The sequence below is a fragment of the Lolium perenne genome, chromosome 2 (genome assembly GCF_019359855.2).
Source record: "Lolium perenne isolate Kyuss_39 chromosome 2, Kyuss_2.0, whole genome shotgun sequence".
NCBI classification, from domain to species: domain Eukaryota; kingdom Viridiplantae; phylum Streptophyta; class Magnoliopsida; order Poales; family Poaceae; genus Lolium; species Lolium perenne.
The window spans coordinates 305,553,900-305,576,734 of record NC_067245.2 but is presented as its reverse complement, the minus strand read 5'-3'; the positions used below and the strand labels follow the sequence as shown (position 1 = coordinate 305,576,734).

The 22,835-nt window shown below is 47.5% G+C and overlaps 2 protein-coding genes across 2 annotated transcripts; both read left to right on the top strand.

Moving 5' to 3' along the window:
- Window positions 1-440: 440 nt before the first annotated feature.
- On the top strand, window positions 441-7,132 carry LOC127336950 (ABC transporter B family member 19). The gene is made up of 9 exons (XM_051363816.2): window positions 441-981; window positions 1,108-1,162; window positions 1,509-1,885; window positions 3,239-3,498; window positions 3,582-3,898; window positions 3,993-4,216; window positions 4,322-5,147; window positions 5,241-5,482; window positions 5,710-7,132. The coding sequence occupies exons 1-9, from the start codon at window positions 676-678 to the stop codon at window positions 6,916-6,918; spliced, it is 3,816 nt and encodes a 1,271-aa protein (XP_051219776.1). The 5' UTR covers window positions 441-675; the 3' UTR covers window positions 6,919-7,132.
- A 1,406-nt stretch (window positions 7,133-8,538) lies between these two features.
- Window positions 8,539-9,502, top strand: LOC139835870 (uncharacterized). Its single transcript, XM_071825756.1, has 3 exons — window positions 8,539-8,739; window positions 8,863-9,243; window positions 9,329-9,502. The coding sequence occupies exons 1-3, from the start codon at window positions 8,539-8,541 to the stop codon at window positions 9,500-9,502; spliced, it is 756 nt and encodes a 251-aa protein (XP_071681857.1).
- Window positions 9,503-22,835: the final 13,333 nt, after the last annotated feature.

The following is a 22,835-nucleotide window of genomic DNA, read 5'->3' as shown; positions in this document are numbered from 1 at the left end:
GTTCGTCAAGTTTCACGAAAAACCAATATTTTGTGTGGTCTATATAAAAAAGAGAAAGTTTATCTTGTGAAAAACATTATTTTTAGCACTGAATTTTGTCCTTTTTACACGTCACATGATAAGTCGATTTTTTATGAAACGACTTTGTGAGCATGTAACACGTGAAGATGTACGTGCAAAATTTTCGTTTTAATTTTTTCTAAAATTTAAAATGGATGTAAGATGCATTTCAAAATATAGAGAGCATATGGACCCATGTTCCAAAACAGCGCTCCCACGTACGGAAATTCTTTGTACGTGCTCTTATAAAATATTTTACAGTAATTAAGCATGAGAGAGAAAGGGGTTAAGCTTACCGCGAGTGAGGCCACCACTTGGTCGATCTCCCCTGAGGTGGTGACCCGCCAACGCCGCGCCTCGGCCTTCTCTTTATCTCTCGCCCCAACGCCGCCCCAACTTCTGACCACCGCTGCGCGGAACACAAAAGCACCACCCCCACAAACCTCTGCTGCACGTCACGAACTCCGAGGCGAACCGAACCAGAGCCCCAATCCAACAAAGCAAAGCCAAGCCCGGAGAGGGCGCGGCGGCGTCAATGGCGGCCTGAGACTGAGCACTGCGAGCCAACGAGGAGGACGTGCGCGCGTGCTCCGCACCGGAGGAGAGCGTATTGCGATGGCTGACCCGGCGGCGGCGGACGTGAAGGCGGAGAAGGCGGCGGCGAACGGATCGGCGGGAGGTGGCTGCGATGCGGCGGCTGCAGTGGGGCAGGGCAAGAAGCGAGCGGACCAGGCAGTGGCGTTCCACGAGCTGTTCTCCTTCGCCGACAAGTGGGACCTGGCGCTCATGTCCCTTGGGAGCCTCGGCGCGGTGGCGCACGGCGCCGCCATGCCCTGCTTCTTCCTCCTCTTCGGGGACCTCATCAACGGCTTCGGCAAGAACCAGACCGACCTCCGCACCATGACCGACGAGGTCGCCAAGGTCCGTACCACCTCACACCCAAATCGCCATTGCTTGCCTACTTCGTGATAGTACTTGTGTTTTGTTCGCCGATGTGTCACTCGAGGTGTTCGCCACTGATCTCTTCTTCTTCACTCCCTCACTCAGTATGCGCTCTACTTCGTCTACCTCGGACTGGTGGTCTGCGTCGCCTCCTACTCTGGTGAGCTTATCGTTCCTGTTGGCCCCCCTACATCCCGTAAAATTACTAGCACGCCCCTCTTCTCTCGTTTCCTCCGGCGCACGGAGGCTCTGTTCGAGCGTAAGAGCAACTACAGGGGCCTCTCCGCGAAGCGGGATCTGGTCATGGCAGTGGGGCATCTGGGAGACCAGCCCACTCAATAACACAAGTCCCGTCGCCATCACACAAAAACAGAACAATAATGTTGTCTGTCTCCTTCTCGCTCCCTCGCCGGAGTTTCACGCCGGCGGCGTGTCACGTGTGTTCGGCTCCGACGGAGCTGTACTGTTTTGCAAGCTAGTTAAAGCTGGGATTTGCTTCTCTGCAGAGATCGCGTGCTGGATGTACACCGGGGAGCGGCAGGTGATCGCGCTCCGGAAGGCGTACCTGGACGCGGTGCTGCGGCAGGACGTCGGCTTCTTCGACACGGACGCGCGCACGGGGGACATCGTCTTCGGGGTCTCCACCGACACGCTGCTCGTGCAGGACGCCATCGGCGAGAAGGTCGGCAACTTCATCCACTACCTCGCCACCTTCTTCGCGGGGCTCGTCGTCGGTTTCATCTCAGCGTGGCGGCTGGCGCTGCTTAGCGTCGCCGTCATCCCCGCCATCGCATTCGCCGGCGGACTCTACGCCTACACGCTCACCGGGCTCACCTCCAAGAGCCGGGAGTCCTATGCCAATGCCGGCGTCGTTGCAGAGCAGGTAAAACAATTACGAGTCGGGATTATTCTCCCTCCGTCATAATAGAATATGTCTCATGGATTCGTTTAGGATTTGTGTCGGGTTAGTCTATGCATTACAGTCGTGGGTGCTTGGACTTCTGCTTGGATTGGGGTGGTGGTGGGTTGGTAGTAATTTCTCGTGTTGTCTGCTGATCAGGAACCAACTATGAAAAATCTTGTGCTCTTGCTTAGTATTCTTATGCAGCATGCCAAACTAACCAACATGCTTTTTTGTGTTTTCCAACTTTTGTTCTTTGGGAATCCTATGAGCAATTCCATAACTAGGTGGGGGCACCGCATTGTGCCGGAATTGTTGTGCGTTTTGTGCTTCAAGTAGACTTATGTGTTCACCTTTTGCTGTAGTGACCCATTGAGTTTACATCTGGATTTGGTTCATACTGCCCAAATCGATCCTTTCGCGTTCTTTTCTGAATTAACTAGGTCTAGCAAATTTCACCAGACAGTAGTTCTACTTCTAGGTTATGTACAGACAAAAACATAATAAGTGTCTGTGAGATTTAGCTGTATAAGGAGTACCAAAATTATGCATATGGATTCTTTCCATAGCTTTAGACTACGATATTTCCTGCATATGAGGTGAATAACGGGTCACTATTATTTTATCAACTAGGTCTAGCAAATTTTACCTCAAGAGTATTTCTAGGTTGATGTGGGGACAAACACATCATAAGTTTGTTGTTAGGTTTGACTATACGTCGAGTACCAAAATTATGCATGTCAGTTCTTTGTGTAGCTTGGATAATGATATTTCCTACATAGTATGATGCGAATGATGGCTCACTCACTATATGAATACAGGTTTGTTTTGTAATTTTGCTTCAGTAATATATTTGGGTCATTTTGTGACAAACATGCAGACTAACTAAAGATTAAGACATGTGAGGTTCAAAAAGGAAAACTAACGATGATCTGTGATGACAGAGGAATATGGGAGGTTGGCTATGGCCATTGTTGGGAACAGGGTGTAGACAGTCAACCTCAGTTAGCTAAAAGCTGGTCCATATGCTTCTGTACACTTTCAAAAAAAAACCCACGCATATATTCTAATAAAAGTTCTCTATATTGGTCATGTGCACATAAAGTGCTTAAATGCTTACATGTGCAATTTGAACTTTTAAAGTACTTTTTAAAACAATAATCAGTATGCTCTGTTACTACCAGCAATTACCAGAGTTAAAATGTGTCTACTATACTTATTTTAACGGAATGTGCTGTATTTTCTGTAGTAGTGTCACAGGGATTTTATTTATGGAATTAAGCTGCTTGATACCATACTTATGCTGACGGAGTTGGGGTACTCATTCTTTCACAGGCAATTGCACAAGTTAGAACAGTCTACTCATTTGTTGGAGAGAGCAAAGCGCTCAATTCCTACTCTGAAGCAATCCAGAACACACTGAAGCTTGGTTACAAAGCTGGAATGGCTAAAGGTCTTGGAATTGGGTGCACATACGCGAGTGCATGCATGTCATGGGCACTAGTATTCTGGTATGCTGGTGTCTTCATCAGGAATGGGCAGAGTGATGGTGGCAAGGCTTTTACTGCCATCTTTTCTGCAATCGTTGGTGGCATGTAAGTGAAATGGTCCATCTATTTTCTCCTGTTATTTTTACTCTGACATCTCCCGTCTAATTGCTCGAACTTTGTTGCTACAGGAGTCTTGGCCAGGCATTCTCAAACCTTGGAGCTTTCAGCAAAGGGAAGATTGCTGGTTACAAACTGTTGGAGGTCATTCGTCAGAAACCTTCCATCGTGAATGATCAGAAGGATGGCCAGTGTTTGGCACAGGTCCATGGAAATATAGAATTCAAGGATGTTACTTTCAGTTATCCATCAAGGCCTGATGTTATGATCTTCCGGGATTTCTCTCTGTTCTTTCCTTCTGGGAAAACTGTTGCAGTTGTTGGAGGCAGTGGATCTGGAAAGAGCACAGTTGTGGCTTTGATAGAAAGGTTCTATGATCCTAATGAAGGTAATAAATGCTTCGTGACTGAGAACTCATGATCTATTGTTACTTTATATATGTAGCTCCTGTTGGACTAAGCTTAACTTCTCTTGAATTGCAGGCAAGGTTTTGCTGGACAATGTTGACCTCAAGACACTGCAATTGAGGTGGCTGAGAGATCAGATTGGACTAGTAAACCAAGAACCTGCCCTTTTTGCAACTACTATCCTTGAGAATATACTGTATGGAAAGCCTGATGCCACAATTGCAGAAGTTGAAGCTGCAGCAACTGCATCCAATGCTCATAGTTTTATCACTCTCCTCCCGAATGGATACAACACAATGGTGATTCTTTTTATTTGATGCTGTGCAGTGATGCTTAGTCAATCAAGTACTTGTTTTAAAAGTGGTAGTCAATCAGGTATTTATTTGTTTCTATTTCTTTCGTAGGTTGGGGAGCGAGGAATTCAGCTCTCTGGTGGTCAGAAACAGCGTATTGCAATAGCTCGTGCTATGCTGAAGGACCCCAAGATACTGCTCCTTGATGAAGCTACTAGCGCTTTAGATGCAGATTCAGAAAGCATTGTGCAAGAAGCTCTAGACCGCCTGATGGTTGGACGAACTACTGTAGTTGTTGCGCACCGCCTGTCTACTATCAGAAATGTAAACATGATCGCAGTGATACAGCAAGGCCAAGTTGTTGAGACCGGGACACATGATGAGCTTCTACTGAAAGGAACCTCTGGAGCATATGCATCCCTGATTCGTTTTCAGGAATCGGCACGTAACAGAGATCTTGTTTGTGCATCTACCCGAAGGTCGCGCTCAATGCACCTGACAAGCTCTCTTTCCACCAAATCTTTGAGCCTCAGGTCGGGAAGTTTACGGAACCTGAGCTATCAGTACAGTACTGGAGCAGATGGGCGCATTGAGATGATGTCGGTTGCAGATAATAGCCTCAAATACCCAGCACCGCGTGGTTACTTTTTCAAGCTCCTGAAATTGAATGCTCCCGAGTGGCCTTATGCGGTGCTGGGTGCCATTGGCTCTGTTCTGTCTGGATTCATTGGTCCAGCATTTGCCATTGTTATGGGTGAAATGCTTGATGTGTTCTACTACAAAGATCTCAACGAGATGGAGAGGAAAACTAAGCTTTATGTGTTCATCTACATTGGCATAGGCATATATGCTGTAGTTGCCTATCTTGTGCAGCATTACTTCTTCAGCATAATGGGAGAAAATCTTACAACCAGGGTTAGGAGGATGATGCTGTCCGGTATGCATTTCTTGTTTCCCTACAAGGCAATAACCAATCTATCTTGCACTCATATTTGAACTTACAGTAAATCTCTTATCACATTTGCTGCAGTGATACTAAGGAATGAAGTTGGTTGGTTTGACGAAGAAGAAAACAACTCAAGTCTTGTGGCTGCTCGTGTAGCGGTTGATGCGGCTGATGTGAAATCAGCGATAGCTGAGAGGATATCAGTGATACTGCAGAACATTACCACCCTTATGACATCTTTCATTGTCGGTTTTGTCATTGAGTGGAGAGTGGCACTCCTTATTCTGGCCACTTTCCCTCTTCTTGTGCTTGCCAACTTTGCGCAGGTAATTTCCTGGCCTGCCTTTTTATTCAACAAGTTCTTTTAGTTTTGCACAGTAGTACCTTTTTTGTGTTAACGTAAATGGCAAAATAGAGTAATTGAGACCCCTTTTTGCGGATCTAGTGCACTAGTCAAAATCAAATTAACATCAGAACAATGCTTCCATGTTTCTTAAGTAGTCTGAATGTGCATGATCTAATATATTTGTGTTGTTTCTTTTGATGCTTTCAGCAACTTTCAATGAAGGGGTTTGCTGGTGACACAGCCAAGGCACATGCCAAGAGCAGCATGGTTGCTGGTGAAGGCGTGAGCAACATCCGCACCGTGGCAGCGTTCAACGCTCAAAACAAGATCATGTCTCTCTTCAGCCATGAGCTGCGCATACCAGAGGAGCAGATCCTGCGCCGCAGTCAGACTGCGGGCCTTCTGTATGGCCTCTCACAGCTCTGCCTGTACTGCTCAGAAGCGCTCATTCTCTGGTATGGTTCTCACCTGGTCCGGTCACATGGGTCAACCTTCTCCAAGGTCATCAAGGTTTTCGTTGTCCTTGTTGTGACTGCCAACTCCGTTGCCGAGACGGTTAGCCTGGCCCCGGAGATCATCCGTGGAGGCGAATCTATCCGCTCCATCTTCGGCATCCTCAACAGGGCGACAAGGATCGAGCCTGATGATCCGGAGTCGGAGCGTGTCACCACTGTTCGCGGGGACATTGAGCTGCGGCATGTCGACTTCGCCTACCCGGCCCGCCCTGACATTGAAATCTTCAAGGATTTCAACCTGAAGATCCAGGCTGGGCGCAGCCAGGCTCTAGTTGGAGCTAGCGGATCTGGGAAGAGCACTGTCATTGCCCTCATCGAGCGGTTCTACGACCCAACTGGTGGCAAGGTCATGATCGATGGCAAGGACATCAGGAGGCTGAACCTGAAGTCCCTGCGGCTCAAGATTGGCCTCGTGCAGCAGGAGCCAGTCCTCTTCGCGTCGAGCATTCTTGAGAACATCGCGTATGGCAAGGAAGGCTCGACCGAGGAGGAGGTGATCGAGGCGGCCAAGACAGCGAACGTGCACAGCTTCGTCAGCCAGCTGCCTGATGGGTACAAGACGGCGGTCGGTGAGCGAGGCGTGCAGCTGTCAGGCGGACAGAAGCAGCGGATCGCCATCGCCAGGGCGGTGCTCAAGGACCCTGCCATCCTGCTCCTGGACGAGGCGACAAGCGCGCTGGACGCCGAGTCTGAGTCCGTGCTGCAGGAGGCACTGGAGCGGCTGATGAAGGGGCGGACCACCGTCCTGGTCGCGCATCGCCTCTCAACGATCCGAGGCGTAGACCGCATAGCGGTCGTCCAGGACGGGCGGATTGTCGAGCACGGCGGCCACTCGGAGCTGGTGGCGCGGCCGGAGGGGGCGTACTCACGGCTGCTGCAGCTGCAGCACCACCGCAACTGACGGGTGCTGGATGGATGGAACCTGATTAATATTTGACGGCTTTGTTTTGGTAGCTGGGAACTGTGGATTTTCTGGCGGTTCTTTTTGCCGGTGGTGGTCTAGTGGGTGTAGATACTAGGGCAACCGTGTATGGGGTCTTTGTGCTGTCCTACCTTAGCTTGAACTGCAACTTTGTGATGTGTATCTTCCTGAAATACATGATGCAACTTCTCATTTTTCTGGCTGTTTTGTTGTGCCTTGTGTCGTGTGGCATACTGAGCCGTGCTTGGGTTTGTTCATGTTTTTGTTAAGTTTCATGCAGTAGCCACTTGAACCAAAAATCCGAACTGATGGAAAGGGCTAGGCAATCTACTTATACATTTCAACACCCTTCTTACGTGTGACGGGAAGACGAGAAGACAAGTCAACACGTGTAGAGAGGCAAAGAAGCAGCGGGAGGCCGGGCACGGCAGGAGGCTGCGGTGAATTTAGAATAAATTGTGAAAGCCAGGATTCGAACTCGAGACCCTGGGCTCTGATACCATGTTAAGTTTCATGCACTAGCCACTTGAACCAGAAATCCGAACTAATGGAAAGGGCTAGGCAATCTACTTGTACACTTCAACAATTTTTTCCCCTAATTTGAGGGAAAGACATAGGCGATTTTATTAATTTTGGAAGATAGTTACATCATCAGCCAGTAGAAGTTCATAGATGAAATCAGTTGGGTCATCAATCCACGCAATAGGGGCATGTTTGGTTGATGGGCACCTTGGTTCGCACGTGGAGCACAGTTATTGGGCCTTTTGGATGCTCAGTTGTCTCCATGGTTGTCGCATAGCAGGTTTTAAAGCACATTGAGACAGACTTGGGAGGAACGCCTAGTTTGACCATTTTTTTCAGGGATACGGACATGCCTGGGCGCGACGAAAACCGACAACGCTGTTCCCGCGGGCGCTCGGCCGCGGCATGACGGGAGATGGAGAAATTCGAGCGGCGTTGCGCGGCAAAGGTAGGGGTAACCCTTTCCATTAACCCCTCCCAAAATTTCCATTTTCTCAATTTTCGCACCGGCGGCGGCTGCGACGATCCAGATCTGGCCTCACGCATCTGATCCTGGTCGTGCTCTGGACGAGGAGCTCCTCCCTTCGGTCTCCGACACCGTACCAGGGTCGTCGTTTCCAGCCGCGGCAGAGCCTCTCCAACTTCCGGTCGTCTCCATCGCCTGCCACAATAGAGGTAAGGGGGAACTCCTCTCTACTGTAGTGTTAGATTCATGTTGGTAGAACTTGGTGGGTTCGATAAGACCGTTCGTAATGCTTAGATCTTGTTTGACTAGACCGACGAGTTTCAGCTTGTGTATCACACCACAACACTCATCATTTGCATTAAAGCATGAATCCTGATGGTGCACAAGAGAGAAGTTAGGCGTGCTGCTTTTCCTCCTGTCATGCACGGTCCTATGTTACAACGAGATCACGAGAGCATGTCCAACCTAAACTACATCTACTACTGCAACGATGTAGAGGCTAGCCAGATACTTCGGATGAGAAGAGCCCCTTTCTATGCACTTGTGAAAACGTTCAGGGATAGAGAACTGCTGGTTGAAGTATCCATACTTCTATCGAAGAACAAGTCGCAATGTTTATTCATGTCGTGGGTTATAACCAGAGGTTCAGAGTCATCCATAGCACAATCAGGAGATCCACAGAGACTATCTCTCGGTACTTCCAGCAGGTGTTGTACGCAGTTGGGGAGTTCAGAGGTAAAATGATCAAGCCAGCATCAAACACCACACCACCCAAGATAAAGAACAACTACAGGTGGTTCCCGTATTTCAGGGTGAGTACAAAATCATGCTCGTTCTACTTATGAGATGTGTGGTACTGCCAGAAACATGACTGTGTGCTAATTGGTTGATATGATTGCATTGGAGCTATTGATGATACTCATGTGACTGCAAAGGTACCGAGATCAATGTCTGCAACATTCCGCGAGAGGAAGCACTACACCAGCCAGAATGTGCTAGTAGCTGTGGATTTCGATATGAGGTTCACATACGTGCTTGCTGACTGGGAGGGTTCAGCTCATGATGCAAGCATCACGTCCGATAGCTTGTCAAGGCCTGATGAATTGCAAATCCTTGAGGGCAAGTTATTCCTTGGAGATGCTGGATATGCATGCCGACCTGGTATTCTACCTCCCTTTAGAAAAACAAGGTACCATCTTAACGAGTATACTGCAAGGAATCGACCTCAGAATGTGAAAGAGTTGTTCAATCTGAGACACTCAAGCCTTAGAGTCACCATTGAGAGGGCCTTTGCTGCATTGAAGAACATGTCCAAGGTCCTTGACCAGAAACCGTTCCACACTTTTAACACTCAAGTGAAGCTGCTCCTTACTTGTTGCATTCTTCACAACTTGATCCTAGGTTAAGGCGAGGATGACTTCTTCGAAGAGGTTGTCACTTTTGATGAAGTTGAGACCGGCCATGGCGTGGAGGCAGGAAACAATGAAGCCTGGAAGGAGAAGAGGCTCCAGTGGGCAAACACAATGTGGGAAGCCAGAGGCCACACCACCATTTGAGAAGGACAAGGACAAGTGAAGACGTGAAGAAGAAGAAAAACCCCATTTGATCTACTCTTTCTCGAACCCCTCTTTGATCCCCGTATGTTGAACTACCCTGTGATGATAAACTGCCATTCATAGTAGCTAGAGAATGCCGTTCATTATGAACTACCATTCGTATTAGCTAGGGCTGAATTCGTGAACTGCTAGCTTCATAAGTTTGCAACTGGTGAACTGTGATTTATGCATGATGGGAGGTGATAGTATGGTAAAGTCACCCGTTGTAGAGAAGATGTGACCTTATGCTTACCTGGATGGTACCAAACATGTGTAGTTTCATCTCCATCGAGATTTGGGGTTGGCTAAAGACAAACAAACATTATGGCCTTTTTAGCCCAAACCATACATCCTGACCTACCAAACTTACAAAACTGACCTACCAAACGATATGCCAATTTTGGCCCGTGGCTCGTTCCGGACACGCAGGTGACCTCGCATCAGTACGCTAGTGAGCCCCAAATCGGCCCATGCTACCAAACATGCCCTAGATTGTGATGCCTCTCCCTTACTAGCTAAAATACAAGTTACTCTATTGCTTTTTCTATAAAATGCTCAAAAACAACATGAGCAAAACCCTTCGAAAGAATTGTGCATTCTTCACATATCCGCTATGGAAGAAATTGTAGTTGTTGGCGGTTCGGCTCACCAACCCACCGCACCGAACATACTTGTATCTGGACCATCTTCCCTCAAAAGACTAGCGTGTTAGGGGATCACCTTAGTGTTATTTAAATCGGTTAAAGCCTTATCCCACAACCGATATGGGACTAAACCCAAGTATCTCTTCCTCTACATCCCGCCATCATGACCTGTAGCGATTTGCATCCGAGCACGTTGGTTTTGACACCGATTGTTATGTTGGGCCCACTACACAAGCGTCTCGGCCACCAACCTAGTTAAGCCCACTACACAAGCGTCTCGACCACCAACCTAGCTTAACTGGAGACCAAATGGAATTACATAAGGTTTTGGGTCCTCTTTCCCCACAAGACTAGCCTGTTAGGGGGTCGCTCTTAACTTTATAAGTGGCTCCCAGTGTCCTCCCACAACCTAAACCTAACAGTTAAGTTAGTTGTCACTACATTTATTCTTCTTCGAGAGGAAGGTGCCATTTCTCGAGCAAACGATTTGACTTTTGCCGCATAGATAGATAGATACATATATTAAGACGGTAGGAAATAGCGTATTAAGACGGGAGGAAATAGCGAGCTCTCCTTGCTTAAATATATTAAGGCTGGAGGGAATAGGCTCACCTGCGTTGTAGAAGTTTAATTTATTCCAACAATTAGTCTCAGCCGTGTGGCCTATGCTACAATGTGTTCTTTCTTTTCTTTTATTTCTTATTAGCTTTTTTTGCTCCTTTCTTCTCACTCTTCGCGGTGAATTTTGACGCCACTTTTCGGCGTTAGTTAACTACATCTACCTCTCAAATGAAAACATTACCTATGTCTGCGGCGGTGTTTTTACGTTCCATTTTTTTAACTACCATCTTTTTAACTACTGGACGGTAATTCTTTGACATACCTTTCTGGCCACAATTTTCATAAGATAGTTAACCTACGTGTACAATATTATTTTTTTACCTCCTTTTTAAATTAATTGACGACAATCTTCCAACACAACTTTTTGGCAGTAACGTATGAGGAAATTTCTTTTAATGTCCGTGCCTTTAACCTACTCGATGGTAATTCTTCGACACACTTTTCGGCCATAACTCTCGATGATAGTTAGCCTACATCTACGTACACTATTTTTTCCATGTAATTGTTCGGCACAACTTACTAGCCATAATTTTCCGGCGGTAGTTACCCTACGGCAAGTGTTTGAGGGTGTCAAATTTTCCGGGCATAACTCGTCGCTAGTTGTCAACGGGAAATTTAGTTCTCCAACACAACTTCCCAACCATAGTTTTCCTACTATCACTCTTCTACGGTTTGTAATTTTCCGTCAGCAAGTAAATTTTCCGTGCTAGTACACACATTAGAAAATACGCATAGGGTATAATATATCGTGTAGCTAGTGTAAACATATATAATACTTCTTCATATATTATCAGTGTGAATATATCTACAACTTCTCTTGTATCGGATGTATTGGCTCATCTAACAACTTGCGAAAATTTTGTCGATGTCAAACCTAGCCATGTACACAACAAAATTAATGTCATGAACGCACTGTGTCGCCGCGCCAACTTCCCTAGTAACTTCAAACTATCTGACAAAAATATGAACATGAACAATTTGTGACAGAACTTACATCAAGGTTTTTCCATGTCGTCGTCTAGTGTTGTGGAACATGTGCTTCAACGTTGTATTTGCAGCGACTGGGAGCACAAACGTTCCGATAATATCACCGTTGCCACCAGTGCCAAGACAGGCTGAATAGAGCAGTCAAATTTTTATTCACACATAGAATCGCCAAGGCTCAAAAAGAAGCCTCACTTCAGCATCCATCCCTCGTCTTTTCGTTGCTGAAGAGTTAATTGCAGGAGGGGAACAAGTGGGAATCATGAATGGGGAACTGAAGTTCTTCTCCGGCGGCGGCGGCAGAGTTTGGAAACGGCCTTGGCACGGTGAGATGGTTAAGGTGCGATTTCTTTTGCAGGCCACTTAAGGTTTATAGTTTTATGGGCTTTCGGCCCATTATAACTGGAGATAGGCCTAACTGCCACATCCCGTCAAAATCCAAGTCTGTGGACCGCATGGGGATCACATGTTTGAAAAATGGAAGCCTGAAACACAGAACTTGTCAAGAGACACATGACGATCTGATTATATAACCATGTTTCCTGCAAAGCTTGAGCTAATCAGCGTATATCAAGATTTCGTTTTCGAAAAAAGAAACATAGTCCCAATGCACACAACCTTTTATTGCATAATTTCAGATTCAAAGTTTTTACAACTGAAGGATCACATGAAATGTTTATTAAACTAACCAACGAAAGACAATTTTGTTTGGATGCCTATGCATCTAGTCGTCTAGTAAACCGCCAACCACTCAGGACTCAGGTTGTTGATATCCAGTCCAACCTTATTCAGAAGGTTGCATTCATAATCCATACACATCCACTACGTCGCCGATAGAATGTAGGATCACTGTGGATCCAATATGTAGTCATACAAATAAATTATACAAAGTTAGCTTTCCTTCTTTGTTAAAAACAATGTCACCCATGTAATTTTATAAAGCCCAAACCAAAGCACAAGTCCCAACTTGAATATATGCCCTAATTTTCTCACGTATTCTTTTTTTGCAAAACACAGTACAAATCCAGACGCTCACAAACACATACACACACTTACCCCTATGAATGCACGCACGTACGCACTACTCTTATGAGCACCTCCGAGAGACTAGTTCATGAACTTGATTCGGTGGGTCTTGAGATTGATGAAGTCACCACAGACGTCTCGCTGTCGACGGGAACGTCACCTCCCAGTGAAGAATATTCCGCTTTATAAGACATGAAAGTGTCAAACCGTACATATTGGTTAGCAAGTGAGACTATATTACAAGTAAAATGAATCAGTCTCCAAATCGTTCGTGCAAAATGACATTCACAAAATAAATGGTTTCGTAGAGGTCGGAAAAAGCATATTTCTTACAACAATTACAATTTCTATTCGCTAAGTTATCCTTTATTAGAATGATCTTTTTATGTAGAAACTATTAATGACACCATAAGCTTCCACATGTAGCTATACAGCCACACTGCGACACACTACTAACTTAATCGTGTGCTTAAGTGTTAACTTTACGTGCCGGCTAAACTATAGCTAGCCTCTTGTGGCCGCTGGCACGTCGGGGCCTCCTCCCTCCGGCGAACTGTGTCTGTGCGTGGGGGCCGGACAGACACCTCCCTCACCAGGATCACGTCGACGATCTTTTTTTTTTTGAAGCGGAGGCAAAAGCTTTGCCTCATTCCATTAATTAAGAAAAAAGTGCCCAATTTTTAGGAGAAAATCGGGCGAAAACCAACAACACACACTTAGTACCCCGGCCAACCTGGCCAACCTGGCTACCCACACGAAACACAAACGCCATCGAGGAGAAAGACCATCGTTGACGATGTCATCGAGCGTCATCATCGTCACTCGTCCATGAGACAGCGATTCCGACTTCACCTTAGACAACCGCCACCGAGACCCCCGCCGCAAACGGCATCGGCACCCAAGTGAGCCTATGCCAAACAGCCGGCCCCCAAGCACGTCGAGGAGGAGGCAGCTCCGACTTCAACCGTGACCTTCATAGGAGAGGTTGCACACCTTGCACCGACGCAAGCACCAATCAAGTGGCATCGTTGCCACAAGTCGCCTCGCAGCTCCGACTTCACCATCACGGCAGGGGTGACGAAGGACATGCCGCAACTCCAATCCGCTCACCATTGTCATCGTCGCCACACAACCCATGACGCCAACACCATCCAACTTCCACGGGTCCCTCCGACCTAAGCAGCTCCAAATCGATGCCCTCAAGAGGGAAGACGACACAAGAGTGCCGCCATCGACCGATCACGATGGATCTAGGGATTTCCCCGGAGCATACCCACACAGGAAGCCACAACGTCACCTCGGCGATGCCTTCAAGAAGGAAGCGGCGCCCGAAGCCGCCGCCATCGCCGGCCTCGGCCAGCTGCCGGCCGGCCAGCAACCGAGACAAGGCGTTAGCCCGGGACTTGTCGCGCCATCCTGCATCGTGCCCAAGACCGGACCACCTTTTTCCACTACGCCCACCAACACCTCACCGCATCCACCGAGCCGCCGCCACGGCCCGCCTCCCCATCAGATCCGGGCGTGTAGGCACCAGATCCGCCACCCCATCGTCCCGGAGCCGCAGCTCCGGCGTCCCTGTGCCCGCCTCAGCGCCACACAGCGCCCGCCCCGGCCTCCCGCGCACACCCGCCTGGAGACGCCAAGCAGCAGCGCTGGCCTGGCCACCCCCGACGGCTGGCCGGAGCAACCCCGTCGGCACCGGCAGACAAAGACCGCACCAACCCTCCGCCGCACCACCTCCAGCCCACCGCGGCCCGGATCGGGCCCTGGATGGCCCGCATCGCCGGCCGCCGCCCGTCGCAACGCCACGGCCGTGCCACCACAGCCCGCAACGCCCAGCCGCATCCTCCCGCCGCCGCGACTCCAGGCCGCCGCCCTGGCTTCCTCCCTCCCTCCGGCGACGCCCCACACGGGCCGGCCACCTCGACGGAACGAGCTCGGGCCCCCTCACCCCCTTTGAAGATGAGGCCCGCCGCCACCGCGGCGCAGGCCGGCGGCAGCGGCGGCAGGGGGGCGGCGCAGGCCGGCTGCTGGCACGCGGTTGGGGTTTGGCTCACGGCGTCGCCTGGGGAGCGACGCGAGGAGCCCTCGAGTACTACGTCGACGATCTCGTTTCTATGTACACGGAGGCGTACCCGCAACGGCCGGGATAGGTACGTTCGCCGCAGGTCGGCTAGCTTGTGTATCCCGTGTACGGCCGTGCGTGCGTGTGCGCGCTGCACCGTGCACATAAAACTACAGGACCAGCGTGGTACTGCTGGAGTTAGCTACCTGGGCCGCCGGCGTTTTCGTACGTACGCCTGGTGGTACGTACACCTGGCTGCTGATTGTTCCATGACTCATTCGATCCTGCACCATTGCGTATATCTCCAGATACAATTTCTAGATCATGTCATCGTTACAAATAACTAATGGCGTAAATTGTATTTCCTCTGTCACGAAGAATCTGTACTCCCTCTGTCACCAAGAATTAGTGTAATTGAGCCAAAACAAGATTGAACCAACATGTGATTGGATGGTATCTTCATCCCACCAGGGGATCAAATTCGGGGTTTGACACTTTGGTATCTCAAAAAAGAAGAATATTTTCTTTAGTGGGAGGTGAGTTTCCGTCGATAGCGAAACGTCTGTGGTGACTTCGTCAATCTTAACACCCATCATATCAGTTTCATGGACTAGTCTATCGAAGGTGCTCTCGAACTACTTTTTTTCTTACACAACAGAAAAATAAACTTGTGGTCTCTCCGCTCACAAATGCACACAAACCCTAACCCTATAAGTGATGGCTAAAACAACCCACCATTGATAACTTTCTTTAGGGAGACAACATAATTTTGTTGTGAGCTTTATTAATCATCAACACAAATTACATCGTTTATCAATTTAGGAACCAAAAAGCTAGCACCCTCACACACCCAATCACAAGAGTTCTTATTATCGAAACTATTTCTAGCTAGCTCCGGCACCACCTCATTTGCTCCCCTCGGGATATAATTAAAGATAGCTTGCCTATACTCGAAACTAAGTAGACACAATCAACAAACACCATTGTTGAAACATCCCACCATGATTGGATAACTTATGTGGAGTCCTATTCGCCAACAAGAGACCTTCTCTCATGTGCATGCTTGGATAACTTATGTGGAGTCCTATTCGCCAACAAGAGACCTTTTCGCATCGCCAAAGCTTCCATCATCGCGGAAGATGCAACATGTGGAAGGTAACTAGAAGTTGCTCACCACAAAGGAACCCTTGAAGTCTCAAAGAATAGCTCCAGTTGCTCCTGCAAAAACATCCTCGTGAAAAGATTCATCGACATTCAGTTTTACCTCACGAGGACCAAGTTTAGTTCATTTATCCCTACTAGTAGTTCAACGTACATACGCCTTTGCTGTATTCGCCGCCATATCTAGGATTGATATTTTACACTTGTACATCGGAGGAACAATTTCGTCACGGGTGCCTCTACGACGGATCCACCAAAGGTACAAACTAGTGATTGATATAACCTCTTCCATACCAACACCATTGAAGTCTTGAATTGAGTTATCTTGCGTTGTTATCAGGTGTTCTATTACAGATGAGGCAGAGTGATCAACCTGAACTAAATCTTGTATGCTATCAAGAAGGCCCAGATTCATCCAAAGTTCTTGCGCTGTGGGGCAAAGAAACAATAAGTGCATAACATCTTGAGGTCCTTGGTTGCAAATCAGACATTCACCTGAAGTTCCAATGTGGCTGTTGGCTAGTACACATTCTATAGGAATGATTCCATGTTGGGCATGCCAAATGATTTTTTATTTATTTATATAGGATCTTTAGTTGGCACAAGATTTTACAACCTGGATTAGTTGCTGAAATTCCTGGTGTGGCCAATTGGCCAGCAGGGGGACCAAATCGGTGACACCACTGAATATGGTACACTGACCCCACCTTCGGAGATGGTGGCTTTGTACGCCGCCAGAAACGGAATGAGATACTTTTCGGCCTAACTGTGGCAAGTGCCCTTTAGAAGCACTCTCCAGAGATGGTGGCCCACTTGCCTTTGCAATGTCGTTACTCCTTTTGAATTTGAAACCTAACCTCCGATTGGTTTGGGATGCCTTTTTTTTGGCCGGAGGAGTGTCATGCATATGATAACATAATGGAATAGTGGTGGATTACGCTTGTACTAAAGCTGGTGACTCTGAGGAATGTGACCACATCCATGATGATGCTTGTCACTTGCACCTTGTGGAATGAGAGAAATGTGAGGGTTTTCCAAAACATAGCTTCCCTTCCGTCCGTTGTACTACAATAAATGAAAGATGAGGTTGTTACTTGGGCGGTGCTAGGCACTTAGGGAATTTTATCTCAGGAGAGCAGTCTTTGTTTTGGCCGTGGGCCGTTTGTCGAATATGTATCTAACTCTCTCCTTACTTAATGAACATGACAAATATTTTTCCGTTATTTTGTTAAAATTTCTTGTACATTATGGTAGAACCTATACAGGAGAATAATCAAAACTAGAGAAAAGGCATAACCAGATTCTTTCAATCATATTGGGAAAGATAAGTAGGATTGTATCCAAAATTCTACCAAACCCATATTGTTTGCTAGCACAGATACGGTTCTGGGAGGATGCTTGGCTAGACAATGCACCTCTAAGTGAACAGTATCCCGCTTTGTATAGAATTGCACGTCGACAAGGTGATACCATTGCAACTGTAATGGCTACTTCACCTCCGAATGTGACATTCAGACGGGTTTTACTAGGACAAAGACTTGTGGCATGGAACAGTCTAATTCAGCGGCTTGGAGATATTCAGTTATCGCCAGAGCCAGATGAATTTCGATGGAACCTCCATGTAGATGGTACTTTTTCTGTAAAATCTTTATACAATGCGATCCTGCTTTCTGAATTACCAGTTGATAATAAAAAAAAAATTGGAAGATGAAGATACCATTAAAAATAAAAAAAATTGGATGGTACCTTCGTCGCGGGGTCATACTCACCAAAGACAATCTTGTTAAGCGGAATTGGCACGGAAGTACACGATGTGTCTTTTGTCATCATGATGAAACCATCAAACATTTATTCTTCCAGTGCCAGTTTGCGAGATCTATATGGTCAGTCATCCAAGTAGCGTCTACCTTGTATCCGCCGACTAGTGTCGCTAATGTCTTTGGCAATTGGCTTCATGGTATTAACTCAAGGTTTAAAATGCTTCTTAGGATGGGGGCGTTAGCAGTTATCTGGGCGCTCTGGCTATGTAGAAATGACAAGATCTTTAATGACAAAAATTGCTCTTTGTTGCAGGTCATCTACAGATGCACATGTATTCTCCGTTCGTGGTTACCTCTTCAGCGTGCGGAGAACCGAGACCTATTTACGGAGGTCTGTACACGGTTGGAGGATACGGCGAGGGATACTTTTTCCCTACATGGGTGGCAGCATAGTCTTCGGATAGTAGCTCCACCTACATCTTAGGCGTCATATGATTCATCGTTCCGATATGTATTTCGCCTTTTTGTTTTCGTAACTTTGGACTCGTGAGACAACAAACGGCTGTGTGCATCCTGGTTATGCAGAGGCTGGATGTAATTGCTTCTTGAAGTAATAAAGCATCCTTTGTCGAAAAAATATTGTTTGCTAGCATTGCCAAGAGGCAAGAGATGGATTGCAAATCTTTTATCCCCGGTTCAAATCTTGTAGCCAAATTGTTACCAAACTTAGAATCATAACATCGATCAAACTCGAGAAACCTGTTGACAACATATAAGCTCAGATAAGATAGTAACTAGGTTCAGCAACACAAGGTTTTCAAAAACTACCATAACATCCCTAAACTAAACTATGTTTGGGCCAAGCGACAACCACCCGCAGGTCTCCTCTCGGTGCCAACTCCATCATCGTCTGAGCATAGGTGCCGTGACATGCCCTCATCATTGGAATTCTTCGAGCCGCAAGATCAGATCGTCGGCCTGCCACATGTGTCGACATCGAAGTGGACCCTGCCGACACTTCTATTCGCCAGCTAGGCACATGCACCGCCACATGTCACCATCATCGGAGCCCCTCGCGCCGCCAGATCTACGTCATGGCCTCCTACGCCGCAAGATCTCATCAGTGATATGCTATCATGTAGTTGTGACGGCTTTAACACGCCCGCGGGGTGGACTATCGAGGTACATGCTGCTGACTAATATGTTTTGACAAGCAGACTCGCACCATTCGTCGGTGTACAATAGTTCGTCTTGACCCGTGTTAATTGGCTCTAGAGTGACACCGGGGTCGTCATACGCTATACTCTGTATATGTATCCCTCGTGATTGAGGGATGGGATGGTACATAAGATGCTTAGTTTTTGGCTTCTTGCCATGTCGACTGAACAGGACTGAAGAGTCACCCGTCACCAGTTCACAATTATTTGGCACATATATTCTGCGTGCAGTATCAGTGCACGTAGGGTGATAAACACATTTTTTGAGAGGAGTATATGCATTACACATTCGCGGGTGTAATAGTTGCACAGTACTCGATCCTATTTGGCACCCATGTATACACGTATTTGAGACAAGGAATACTATCATTGGTGTACAGTACGGGAGATGACTTGTCTCTGCGAAAAAGAAAAGTGTATACAGTTGGGAAATCTTGGCTGTATCGCCCATGGGGTGTGCTCCGGTGTCCCCCCCCTGGTGAACGACGTTCAGGTGGGATACCCGTTGGAGACGGTGGGGCCGTATTAGTCGCGTATAATTATACTCCACGTCATTTTCCACATAGATGATCGGATGCCACGTAGATATTGTACGTATCTTAGGTGAAGACGGTTTCCGCCGGCCCCACGTCATTAGAATTGGAGTTGGACCCGATAATTACGTCGATCAGGTGGAGTTGATGCCGGCGATAGGCGGTGGTTACGGGGAAAGATTCGAATCCTTGCGTGTGCGCCATTGCTGGTTCTCCTTAGGGTTTGAGAGGTTGTATCGGGAGTGAGACGGCAGGGACGACGACGTTGGGAACGGCAAGGCGTAGCGGTTTCCTTCGTGTGCGCCATAGCTCGTCCTCGTTTGGGTTTGGAAGGTTCTGTCCATCGGGAGGGAGACGGCAGGGAGGACGACGTTGGGGCGGCAAGGCGTAGCGCACGGCGACGAGGAGTCTGGGCAAGGTCGGACGTGGAGGCGGGAGGCGGATCCGGCTACGAGGAGTCTGGGGCAAGGTCGGACGTGGAGCGGGAAGCGGATCCTGCGACGAGGAGGCTGTGCAAGGTCGGACGTGGAGGCGGGAGGTGGATCCGGCGACGAGGAGGCTGGGCAAGGATCGCACGCGGGTTGTTCCTGCTGCTAGAGGCGGCGTTAGGGTTTGGCGGATCATTGTTCGTTCGTGGTAGGTAATTGATTGTACAAAGTAATTGCATGTTCATGATTTGGTAGATGTTAGGGTTTGGGTTTGGAGCTCCTTTTTTGAGATGTACTTATTTTGGTTGTTACTTTGAACAGGCGATGGACGTTTCAGATTTGAGTGCAAGTTCAATGGAGTACGAAAGCGGAAATACAGATGAAGAGGAATTCAATATTTCATGAATTACCCCCTCATTTCCTCCGAAAACCCCTCTATCGACACATCTACACCATGGGGCCACCATGGTGCCAACTCCAAAATGGGAAAACAATGAGCAACCAAGGTTTCACATCACAAGGTTCACAAGTGTGCCAAATCTTGGCCAATTCCATGTTGGTTTGGTCATTTTTCATGAATTTCCCCCTCATTTCCTCCGGAAACCCCTCTATCGACACATCTACACCATGGGGCCACCATGGTGCCAACTCCAAAATGGGAAAACAATGAGCAACCAAGGTTTCACATCACAAGGTTCACAAGTGTGCCAAATCTTGGCCCAATCCATGGTGGTTTGGTCATTTTTCATGAATTACCCCCTCATTTCCTCCGAAAACCCCTCTATCGACACATCTACACCATGGGGCCACCATGGTGCCAACTCCAAAATGGGAAAACAGTGAGCAACCAAGGTTTCACATCACAAGCTTCACAATTGTGCCAAATCTTGGCCAATTCCATGTTGGTTTGGTCATTTTTCATGAATTACCCCCTCATTTCCTCCGGAAACCCCTCTATCGACACATCTACACCATGGGGCCACCATGGTTCCAACTCCAAAATGGGAAAACAATGAGCAACCAAGGTTTCACATCACAAGGTTCACAAGTGTGCCAAATCTTGGCCAATTCCATGTTGGTTTGGTCATTTTTCATGAATTTCCCCCTCATTTCCTCCCGAAACCCCTCTATCGACACATCTACACCATGGGGCCACCATGGTGCCAACTCCAAAATGGGAAAACAATGAGCAACCAAGGTTTCACATCACAAGCTTCACAATTGTGCCAAATCTTGGCCAATTCCATGGTGGTTTGGTCATTTTTCATGAATTTCCCCCTCATTTCCTCCGAAAACCCCTCTATCGACACATCTACACCATGGGGCCACCATGGTGCCAACTCCAAAATGGGAAAACACTGAGCAACCAAGGTTTCACATCACAAGGTTCACAAGTGTGCCAAATCTTGGCCAATTCCATGTTGGTTTGGTCATTTTTCATGAATTTCCCCCTCTTTTCCTCCGGAAACCCCTCTATCGACACATCTACACCATGGGGCCACCATGGTGCCAACTCCAAAATGGGAAAACAGTGAGCAACCAAGGTTTCACATCACAAGGTTCACAAGTGTGCCAAATCTTGGCCCAATCCATGGTGGTTTGGTCATTTTTCATGAATTACCCCCTCATTTCCTCCGAAAACCCCTCTATCGACACATCTACACCATGGGGCCACCATGGTGCCAACTCCAAAATGGGAAAACAATGAGCAACCAAGGTTTCACATCACAAGGTTCACAAGTGTGCCAAATCTTGGCCAATTCCATGTTGGTTTGGTCATTTTTCATGAATTTCCCCCTCATTTCCTCCGAAAACCCCTCTATCGACACATCTACACCATGGGGCCACCATGGTGCCAACTCCAAAATGGGAAAACAATGAGCAACCAAGGTTTCACATCACAAGGTTCACAAGTGTGCCAAATCTTGGCCCAATCCATGGTGGTTTGGTCATTTTTCATGACTTACCCCTCATTTCCTCCGAAAACCCCTCTATCGACACATCTACACCATGGGGCCACCATGGTGCCAACTCCAAAATGGGAAAACAGTGAGCAACCAAGGTTTCACATCACAAGCTTCACAATTGTGCCAAATCTTGGCCAATTCCATGTTGGTTTGGTCATTTTTCATGAATTACCCCCTCATTTCCTCCGGAAACCCCTCTATCGACACATCTACACCATGGGGCCACCATGGTGCCAACTCCAAAATGGGAAAACAATGAGCAACCAAGGTTTCACATCACAAGGTTCACAAGTGTGCCAAATCTTGGCCAATTCCATGTTGGTTTGGTCATTTTTCATGAATTTCCCCCTCATTTCCTCCGGAAACCCCTCTATCGACACATCTACACCATGGGGCCACCATGGTGCCAACTCCAAAATGGGAAAACAATGAGCAACCAAGGTTTCACATCACAAGCTTCACAATTGTGCCAAATCTTGGCCAATTCCATGGTGGTTTGGTCATTTTTCATGAATTTCCCCCTCATTTCCTCCGAAAACCCCTCTATCGACACATCTACACCATGGGGCCACCATGGTGCCAACTCCAAAATGGGAAAACACTGAGCAACCAAGGTTTCACATCACAAGGTTCACAAGTGTGCCAAATCTTGGCCAATTCAATGTTGGTTTGGTCATTTTTCATGAATTTCCCCCTCTTTTCCTCCGGAAACCCCTCTATCGACACATCTACACCATGGGGCCACCATGGTGCCAACTCCAAAATGGGAAAACAGTGAGCAACCAAGGTTTCACATCACAAGGTTCACAAGTGTGCCAAATCTTGGCCCAATCCATGGTGGTTTGGTCATTTTTCATGAATTACCCCCTCATTTCCTCCGAAAACCCCTCTATCGACACATCTACAC

Coding starts and splice junctions, on each gene's coding strand:
- LOC127336950 (XM_051363816.2), top strand. CDS start 676: ATGGCTGACCCGGCGGCGGCGGACGTGAAGGCGGAGAAGGCGGCGGCG. Junction 1,163..1,508: donor CTGCGTCGCCTCCTACTCTG/GTGAGCTTATCG, acceptor GCTTCTCTGCAG/AGATCGCGTGCTGGATGTAC. Junction 5,483..5,709: donor TGCTTGCCAACTTTGCGCAG/GTAATTTCCTGG, acceptor TGATGCTTTCAG/CAACTTTCAATGAAGGGGTT.
- LOC139835870 (XM_071825756.1), top strand. CDS start 8,539: ATGTTTATTCATGTCGTGGGTTATAACCAGAGGTTCAGAGTCATCCAT. Junction 8,740..8,862: donor GGTGGTTCCCGTATTTCAGG/GTGAGTACAAAA, acceptor GTGACTGCAAAG/GTACCGAGATCAATGTCTGC. Junction 9,244..9,328: donor CATTGAAGAACATGTCCAAG/GTCCTTGACCAG, acceptor ACTTGATCCTAG/GTTAAGGCGAGGATGACTTC.